Source organism: Harpia harpyja, chromosome 9 (assembly GCF_026419915.1).
Source record: "Harpia harpyja isolate bHarHar1 chromosome 9, bHarHar1 primary haplotype, whole genome shotgun sequence".
NCBI lineage: Eukaryota > Metazoa > Chordata > Aves > Accipitriformes > Accipitridae > Harpia > Harpia harpyja.
The window spans coordinates 42,741,624-42,752,036 of NC_068948.1; the positions used below are offsets into that span (position 1 = coordinate 42,741,624).

Sequence of the window (10,413 nt, forward strand, 5' to 3'; positions counted from 1 at the left end):
CTTGGGGCTGGGACGAGGCAGTCTTGGCTGCAGATTTGACAGCTGCTGCTCACTGTTGAAGTAAGCAGAAAGCCAGGCAGCCTTCTGCGTTGTTTTTTTCTTTTTTTTTTTTACTTTTAATAAGCATCCATCTTTCTGGGGGGAAAAAAAAAAAAATCATAATTTTCACCCGTTCACTGCAGCTTCTAAGCCTGGCTGTAAACGTGCAGTGAAGCCTAGTGCTGCAGAGCCCGATGTGGTTGTCAATTCCAGCACGGGCCTAATTCCTTCTGACATTTCACACAGCTCTACTGGAAGCAGCAACACGGTGAGTCTGTGTCTAGGAATGCACTCTGGTCTCCCACATTCTCTATATGTTGCGTGCTGAAAATGGGCCAGTGCTCACAATCCAACGCTTCCCTGGCTATCAGCATCACCCCAAACACAGACATACCTCCAGCGCATCGCAGAGCCCCTTCCCTGCCCAGTATCACCTACAGACAAAAGCTTTTCCCCACAATTCTGCTGCCATGGGCTGAACTCCCTCCAAGGGGGATTCCACGTGACCTCATAAATCCCAACTCTTCAGACAAAACCTTTGAAGATTTGATCCACAGATGTGATAAGCAGCCAGCTAGTCTGTGAATGAAGCCAGCAGATAAAGCCTAACTTCAAAGTAATAAAAACCACCCAGACAGCTAAGCAACTGGGAAGGGATTTTGTTTGAGACTTCCTTAAAGCCAAAGGACACATAGTCAAATGTCTATTTAAACAGGAAACATCTTATCAAAATGATTTTACTTTTGCAGCAAGCCCCAGCAGCAGCCAGTAAGTTACTTTTTCCTACACAGAATTCTCTTGTTACTTCTTGCCTTTTTTTATTGTCTCTACAACCTATTTGAGAACACAATAGCTCTGATAAAAGGGCTCTGGAAAAGGTGTTAATGTGTTCATACATTCTAGATCTGAATTCCTGCCAGAATGACTGCACTTCAAAAAATGCTGACGAACAGGTGTGTGTGTGGGGGGGACACCTTTTCCATGTAATTTTACTGATACCATCTCTGAGGGCCAAAATGCACCAAAGCAAATTTCTTTTTCACCAGCTGAAGTCGGTTATCAGCATCTTCTCTCTTGCAAATGCTGACAGCATTTCCACTACAAACATGTACCCATCACAGGGAGTTGCTTTCCTTACTATAGTTTAGAATTGTACAGTAATTTTTGCCAGAAAGAAGCCTGAAAAATACAACTAGCAAATAAAAAGGAAGAAATGAAAAACCTTGACAATGACTTAACATGAAATTTATTGCAAATTGAGTCGCAGCCATTACAGTTTTATACCCACAGAAATGCATCACATCGCTATTGTGATATTCAAGTGATTAATATCTTAAAACAGCTGGGGTTAGGCTGCACATCTAGACACCCTCTTTACCACATAGTTCATGCTGTCCAATAGCATGTCTACAGACAGATGTATTGCTCAGCATATCTACCAGCCCTAAGATACACAAATTTATCCTGGCACAGACAGGCACTTTGGTATGTGTGGGACTGGTATAAGCTGGGGAAGAGGCATCTGCTTGATGCCTGAAGAATCTGCAGCAACTCTTTGTTTCAGCATGGGCGCAGTTTGGAGGCATTCCAAATACTTCAGTACAATCCCAACACCTCATTGTATTTCCAAGGCACTTACACATAACATGTGCTTTGCTGCTGTTGAAAGACAGAGTCAGCTCCTGACATCAGCTACTGAAACTAATACCATTTTGATATGCACGTACCTCTGAGTGAAAGCTCTTGCACATAGCTCTTGAGTCAACTAAAACGAACAGTGAAGCGAAGCCCATCTCCATCACTCCACCTTACTTCTAAGCAGCAGCAGAACTTCAGACCAACACAGTGATGCCTTCTCGATACCTAACATCACTAAGCACAACATTAGGATGGAGATAGATTTGTCTCCACCATACTTGCCTAATGGCTGCAGACCTCCCGAATAGGTGTAGGCTAAGAAGCAAGCCAAAGAAATTAAACCTATTGAAACTTCACAGATTATATATGGTTTTGGAAGCAGTGACTTCTGATCTGTAAATGCAGCACATATGGCAATAAGACCGGCACTTACACCACTGCATCTTCACTCACTTCCTAACTTGCTGCTTTTGTCTGTGCAGGCCGCTAAACTCCTCAGGGAAGGATCCCATCTCACTCTTGTGGAAAGCCTACCACATACTGGGCTGCGTGAGTAATTCTAATTGCCTTGATATAGTAATGCTCTGATAACAATGCCCTAAAGGACAAGCTGTGCAAGTCAACTGAAAAAAAAGTTAGGACTGGAATGCCCAACTACTCCTTAAATATAAAGGGTCATCATGATGTCCTGTAGCTGATACAGATTCCCCTGAGGAATGTGGCTGCTTCCACCTGCGAAGTGCTTCATTGCTCCCTTGCATTTTTAAACTCTTGAACAGCCCTGGCAATGTGTACAAACAGGCACTTAGCAACTATTTCTCCCTAAATCTGATAGTGAGCTGGTGAATTTCAATGCTGATGGAGACATCATCAAAGACACATTCCCAGGAGTCTGCAGGATTAGTGGAGAAGAGCTCTCACCTCTGAGGCCCTATCATTAGCTCTCTGTAACTGCCAGAAACCTGAGAAGACAGGGAAGAAGAGGAGATTCTTGTTTCCTGCTTCTACCATAATTCAACTGCCTTTTGTTACTACCGATCTTTCCCCTGCTCTCAAATTCAGCTGCTGTGTGTACAAACCTGACTGTGTTCACAGCTGAAAAGCTAAAGGAAGATTCAAAGCATCAAACATCCCCACATTTCAAATTCATCTTAATACACACCTTTGCCTACATCTTTGTCAACATTTGTACATTTGAGCTTCGTATTCTGTCGCTGTAGATCTATTTGTCCTGTTGCCTGTGGGGAGGAAGCAGCTTTTGGAAAACGAAAGCCTGTGCCAAACAGTTTGAACCAACAGAAGTGATCCAAAGTCTAGAAAATACAGTCTATGAGAAAAAGCTAGGTCCAGGGCTTCTTCAGTCTAGGAGAGACTGATGGGAGACACGACTGCTGCTTTCAAACAGGAAAAGGTTACTTGAGTAACAGAAGGGAGAAAAAAAGCTTCTTTTCCACATCCACTGTGAAAGTGACTAGAAGAATTTGATTTAAATTGCAACAAGGGGAATTTCTGAAAGTAGTAGACAGAAGCTTCTAACACTAAGGATAATTAAGTGCTAGTAGACTTAGTCTGGGAGACCAAAAACCTACAGTGATAGGAGATTGTTAGGTGATCAGTTTCTTGATCATTCCTAAGCCATAGAAATTACTTCCTTCAAACCCAAGTTGAAGCTTAGTAGATAGCCTAAGAACCACAGAAAACAGATGTAGAAAATACCCTCAGAAGTCATCTAGTTTATCCTGCAACCCCCAAAACAGGTTTAACTATATATGTTCTTCATGCTTGCCCAGCTTGCCTTCCCCTGCCCCCAAATGTAAAAAGAATCAAAGTGATTCACTAAGTTTTGCTGAGCAAAAAATACTTCTATAGCACACAAAATATGCCATTCAGTATAGAAAAATCATGTCTTTGTAAGACAATCAAATTACTAGAGTTGCCAAATTAATAGTGGTTCTCTTTCTGCTCAGTAGCCCGGAGCTTAGGGCATCCCCTCAATGCACGGATAGCTAATCCAGTTCTGTTTTCTGACCACAGACAATCGTCACGCTGCAGAGTGCACAACAGGTGGGCAACGAGGGATTCTGGGAAGAATCTACTTTTAACCTTGTTCCACTACTGAGAAACAGTCAGAAGGAGAATTTGTTTCAAATTCACTTCAGAATACCAGTAGGAGACAGAGCCAGGAGTTCTTCTGCACTCTGCCAAGACTGTTCCATTTTTTCAAAGTATTCATTTAGAGAAAACAGCCTTCTGGTGGTTACAACACTCTCCGTGTTTTAGTTTCTAGCTCCAGTAAAGGTTAACAGAAACTGAAATGGAGTAACACATTCAAAAAGAATGCAAGCACCTGAATCCTAAACAATCTGTCAGGTGAATTGATTTAACTCTAGGTAATAATTTAAACAAATACATTTTTATTACTTTATATTTTTTTACAAGTGTAAACAGTCTCTTAACTATTTCAAGACCATATTTAATTTTAGCCAACATCACCTACTGGAAAGTCAACTTACTGCCTGCAATTACTTAAATATAATAATGTAATCCCTGATCAGTATAAAAAGATTTAATATATATTTAGTCAGATATCAAAAGGTTACACTTTTTAGTCATACAGTTGTTTATATTATTAAGTTGGCAGCTAACTATTTCATAATATAATTTAAAAAAATATACAGAAAGCCATGATAATTTTTCCTGAGGTCAAGCTGCATTGCGTATGCATAAAAATCTGGTGTATTAAGCAAAAAGGAAATATTTGTCCAAACCAAATGAATAGTTTCTGATCACCATCATCTCCAGTGCTTTAGACCTACTAATGAAAAATTTTGGATTCATACAAAATTTCTCTGCTTTCCTTTCCTCTTCTGGAAAAAGGAAGATGAGCTTTTCTGCTCTTCAAACTCCTGATGATTTTTCAGCTTTAAATTAACTGGGTTTGGTATAAACTAAAGAGTATATTTTAAAATCTGTAATTGTAAAATCATCAGTAATCCATCACCTTCAGTAACTTTTGTTTAAGATATACTATGAACAGTTTTTCTCTGATGCGGTGGGTTTGCCTTTTGTTTGAGATTTCTGCAGCAAGCCTGTGTTGCTTGGCTACCTAAATTAGATTTATTTTATAGACCATAGTAATATACATCCTCTGTTATTTCATGGTTAGGAAGGAACTGAACCTCAGCTGTCTTCCTTCCTAAAAGGTTCTTAAGCACCCCGCTACAGCAGGAATTCCTACCACCATTTCCAATAATTTTCTTCAAAGGGATCCAAAAGCATTTTCTACCTGGATGTATTCAACAGGCTTGATCTGAATTAATGGTTTTCAAATAATCAAAACTGGATTTTTAACAAATACTGTGTCCTTAAGATTAAACCATGCAGCTATATCTGGGTCTTCTCATCTCATCCTACTCCAGTTCAAATATGCAATATCCCCACAGAAAGAGGGAATTGTCTTTAATTTCATTTGTCTTTATCTGTTGAAAAAAAGCCCCCAACAATGGACATCAAAAGACCAGGTATCAATACTTTATTCAAAGGTATAACTCAGGGCAGTATCTTCTATTTTGTAATATGGAAAAAAGTCGGACTGAAAGCAGTAAGAACAGCATGCTCTAGGTCAAAAAAAGCTCTTCCAATAATCCCCTTAGGTAAAAGTGATCCAGACCTAGGAAAAAGATACCTTGCCGCTTCTCTCTTTCCCTTTCTCAGTGTAGTGTTTGAAGTTCTGTGCAACATAAGTTCCAATCCAGTGGGACTGTGTTATCAGGGAAAAGCAACAACCTTTGAAAAGCGTATGCTATCTCAACAGAATTCAGAGGCCAAAAGTACATTCAGAGTTAATTCACAACAGACATTGTGACAGAAACATCTAAGAAACTTCCTCAGCCAGATCCAAGCCTAAGGACCAGCTGGCCAAAGAACAGTTTAAAATATCCAAGATACATGAATTGGGATTTGCTTGTCCCTCCAGCCACAGCAGAGAAAATACAGGTTTCAGAGACAAAGCTCCTGTACATGCAGTTTGAGGAAGGAGGGAAGTGACAAAAAACTTAAATCCTCAGAGACACGCATGTACGTCAGCTACTGCCAGTGCCAAGCATGATCAGCAGCCTAGCCTGACCAAGAATAAACAGAGCTAACGAGCCTGGAGCAGTGCCAATCAGCATTAGAGAAATTATGTGCCAGGCCAGGGAGTCAGCTAATCCACAGGAAGACTGTAAAAAACACTCCACAAGAGCTGCCGGAACTCACAGCTACCAGCTGCCAAAGGCTCCTACCCTTAGAGGCTTTTTAGTTTGGCTTTGGGATATCAAGCACAAGACTGCTGCTCAGCATGGCTTAGGGATAACAGAAGAAAAGGGGGAACAGTGTGCAAACTGGAAATTTGTTTTCATGTACAGTCCTACCCTGGAACTAGGAAAAACGGAAGGGCAGCTTCCTTTACTGCAGGTTCCAATTGTTCATTCAGCATGGCAGCTTAGATGGGTGCTGGAGCTAGCCAAAAGCACAGCACATAAGAGAAGTGCATCAGCAACTGCAAAAAGTCATTACACACCTCAGGAGAAAAGTTGGCGTCTTCGCTTGTATAAAACAAACAAAAAAAAACCCCACCAAACTTCCATTATACAATATTACTCATGATATCAAATTCTCTGTAAAGTGTCATAAGGGCAGGATTTGCCTCAAGCTCAGCTGTTATGCACCTTGACAGCCCCAATAGCAAGAAGCACCAAGACATTTGAAAATCAAGACCCACAACAGAAATACATTCAAAGGCAAGAAAGAAAGACTTAATAGCACACACAGATTTGGGTTTGGCTACTGGCAGAATCTAGGGAAACTCAACAACAGGATACTAGTTCTTTAAGGAGGAGAAGAGAAAACCAGGATTAAGACAAGCTGACTCAATATAGCTAAACATGAATACTCAAACCAATAGAAACCCAAAAGACTGGGATCTGTAGTGATATAAAGCTGTAATTGTGATTATTAACATGTCATTGTAACTAACAGCATTTTCCACGTCAACAGAGCTAGCACTGCTTTGGCAGCATGATGATATGCTTTTTTTTTTTTTTTTTAAATACACCAATAACCATAATCCTCACTTCAGCAAAGTTGGGGTATTTTGTTGTGGTTTTTTGGTTCTTTAAACCAGGACAGTAGATGCCTATCTTGGCACAGCAAACATTCCTCCAAAGCCACACTTTGGCTTCCTTTTCCCCTACTTGCTTTGACAGTATCCAAAACATTAGCCTCTCCAGATTCAAGCCAACACAGAAGCCAGCAGAAGCTGCAGGTACTCAACCCCTCTCAAAAATATAGGCCCCTTCAGAAATGTGATTCTGGAGCATGAAAGCTGAACCGAGTATTCCTGAAACACCAACAAGAGGCATTACTCCTACCACCAGGAAGAAAAGCATGTCAGAGATCCCTTTTTGTCCTTGCCGTCAGCAACATTATCTGACAGATTTCATAAGTTTGTAGGTCTTACTAGTCTGAAAAGGAGAGAAAGCAAAAGGCAAGATCTCCTTCCCCCATATCAGCAGTTTCCCCCAACACCATGATATCTCCCTTGTACCTACCACATATGGAAAAAGCAACAGGCTATCTAAATTGCCCGGGCACCGCTTTGGAATGCAGCTGAAGACAAACGTGCAACCCATGGCTTCTGCCACCACCAGTAAATCAGAGCTTTCATTTGTACTTTATCTGTATTCCCATATGCATTTGCGTCAGCATGGCAACACTTTGCCAGGCAGTGTCAGACCGCTATTGGGACTTAAAGTCAGTTCCAGAGTGCTACTGCAAGCACTGAAGTACAGCCACAAACAAGAGCACACAACGGCTCTGCAAGATGGTACTTATCCACCAGGTTCCAAGTCAGTTGAACATCACAAGGAGAGTTTAATGGGCTAAAAGTTTACCTACCGGAAACAGGAAATATGCCAAGCTTCGTTAACAGTCTTGTAGAGGCGCTGACCAGCAGCAATGCTGTCCCCGCATCCTAGACATCTCCAGACTTCTTCACCTGCATGCAGGAATAAAGTGACATACAGCAACCATTTTACATCAGAGAAAACAAGGATTGCTGCATCCCTGATAAAGAGCAACCTTAAATTATATAACTGACAGCAAAGCCTTCATACACAGAAAGTTAAGGCAATACCAAGCAGTCAGTGGAGTTCCCAAATCGAACTCTGACATCTTACATGTATTTTTTTTTTCCTCCAGACATTACACCACCATCAGCTCCTTCACATTCTGCAGAAGGAAGCAATATGACTTTTCACAGAAAACAGGTCATTTACAGCTATGCTAGCCTTCAGAGCAGAGATTTCAGGACGGCAGACTGGTCTACTGTAACAGTTCCCACAGAGAACCGTGCTAGGCCAGGAAGCCACGCTATTAATTTCCCCCGTGTCACTGACTCAGCACATAACGCTTGCACTTATTTGTATAATTAACTGGATTTCCCAGAACTGAAAGAAAGGAAAGCAAACTTTATTCAGTAGAGAACAACCTGACTACCAGGAAGGAATTACACACTTGAATGAACATTCCTGTAGAGACTGTACAGCCAACACCAGAGAAGCGTCACACTTAGGAAGATGGGTTGATGCTACTGGTCTATTGCCCTTTCAGAAAATACTTGTAATAGTTATAATATAGTTACAATAGTTTCTGCTAGAACTGCCATAAAGCCTCAGAGAGACCTTGTTATTTAGATGCACGCAAGCTAGGAAAAACAGTATGAAAACTCGTACACAAAGAGCATTTGGCACACAGATAAATGCTACCCAAAATCCAAACAACTGTGCGGGCGTATTAAAGAGCCAAGGATCTGGGTGAGCGCAGGATGGCACAAGGAACATACTACATAGCTGGGCAGATCTCAAACCTGTTTCCTCCTGCTACCAAAAGTTTACTTGCAGTAAGGTTGCATAAGGAAAGAAGGGCGATTAGAGAAGGAAAACCACTAACCACGGACTTCCATTTTCCAAAGAACGTTAAAACTCGATAGTTGCCCAGGCAAGTCGATACCAAGGTTAAATTCCTTGAAATGACACAGAACAGAAGCCATCAGCCTTCTATACACTTTTACGCCACTGTGTAGGTCAACGACAAGGTTTAAAACTAACTGAGGTGAAAATTTCCTTGTATGTTTTACACAAATAGCTATTTCAGAGAGAAAACTTGTTGCTCAACCATGAGCAAGCACCACCCTCACCAGCAGATCAGCAGTACCAACAAAGGTCGCCATGCAGACTATAGGGCTAGATAGGATTCATTCAAATGTGATATTTGGTGTAAGTTGCTGCGTCAGTACCCAGCTAAGCACCAGCTCCACACCTGGGAGTTTGTCCACGTCCTCCTGCTATCTGGAACACTGAGAACGGCACCTGACCGCAGATCAGCCCAACAGGGTAAGGGTTAGGAGAAACATGGAAAAAGCTGGCACTACCCATGTTCTTCTACATAGCAAATTGCTTTTCAGCACACCAAACGCGCTTGGAAATAAAAGGCAAAGCCACGTGTGCCTGTGCCTCAATGCACGGGCAGCCGACGCTCTCCTCTCCAAGCAGCGCAAGCCCTAGATCGAAGTCAGCTGAACTTCTGGAATTGCTGCCACGCTACAGGCCAAAAAAGCCTGCAAACCAGACATCCTGCAGCTCCATCTCCTCCCGTTTGGTGCCACGAGCGCAAGATGCAAATGTGAATACAGGCAGTGGATCCTATTTGAAGGAATTTAATGAGTACACCACGGCTGACGAAAAGCAACAGATAGGATACTCCTCTGCAATGATCACACCGAGATTTACCCATCGGCTTCTGAACTCCAGGTAGCAATCCCCTTACTTTTAGCTGCAGTGCTACAGCAGTTTAACTGCACCCAGAAAGGCCGATTAGCTCACAAACGGAAACAAACAGTCCTATATTCAACCGAAATGGGTTAAGTATCCAGGAGAAGCGACGGAAACGAAAAAAAAAAACCCACCAAAAAAACCAGAGCAGGAAATAGCGCGAAGGAAAAGCAAACGGACATCATCAATGTAACAGGTCTGTCGAGTCCCCCAGGGCGGGAGGAATGTCACAGAGGGGGCCAGCGAGGAAAACCAGCAGCTCCTCCAGCACCGGCCAGCCGACCCTCGCCGGGGAAGGCGGCACCGGGGCAGGGACGAGGCCGAGGGCGACCAGCCGGCCCCACCGGGCAACCGCCTTAAAGGATGCCGCGCCCGGTAACCGGCCGCCCCCCGGGGCGGGAAGGCACGGCGCAGCCCGAGAGCCGAGCCGGGGCGCAGGTTCAGGCAACCGGCGGCCCCACGGGGGAGGGTCCGTCGTCCCCGTCCCCGTCCCCCCTCCATCGAGCCCCTCACCTGCGGCCCCCGCCACACCGCCGGTGGATTGCCGCCCGGCCGGTGGAGAGCCGCGGCCTTCACCTACACCCGCCCCGCTGTCACGGAGGGCGGCAGCGGTCCCCGCCGGCCCGGCCCGGCCGGGCCCGGCAGCCTTACCTGGCAGCCCCTCCATCCCGCGCCGGCCTCGCTGCCGCCGCTGCCCCGGGGCTCGCCCGCGCCGACGTCAGCCTCTACGGAACGCGCGGTGGGTCACGCCGCACCTGGTCCGGGAGCGCGCCCGCGCCCCCCCGCCGCCCGGTTCTTCCCTTTCGCCGCTATCTCAACGCCGTACCCCGCCCCGAGGGTAGATATCGCCCCGCCCTTTGCCTCG

At 44.1% G+C, this 10,413-nt stretch overlaps 1 protein-coding gene across 2 annotated transcripts in view; it reads right to left on the reverse strand.

Annotated features, from left to right (window-relative positions):
* Positions 1-10,338, reverse strand: part of LIMK2 (LIM domain kinase 2) — a 32,632-nt gene extending 22,294 nt beyond the window's left edge. The window contains exons 1-2 of one of the 2 annotated variants that reach the window (XM_052796148.1): positions 10,200-10,338; positions 7,615-7,714 (exon numbers count right to left, since the gene is read on the reverse strand). In XM_052796148.1, the coding sequence (XP_052652108.1) occupies positions 7,615-7,714; positions 10,200-10,215 (116 nt within the window). In that variant the 5' untranslated portion in view covers positions 10,216-10,338. Of the gene's footprint in view, positions 1-7,614; positions 7,718-10,199 lie in introns of those variants that run through there. The other variant, XM_052796150.1, reaches the window with a different exon arrangement.
* Between the last annotated feature and the right edge of the window lie 75 nt (positions 10,339-10,413).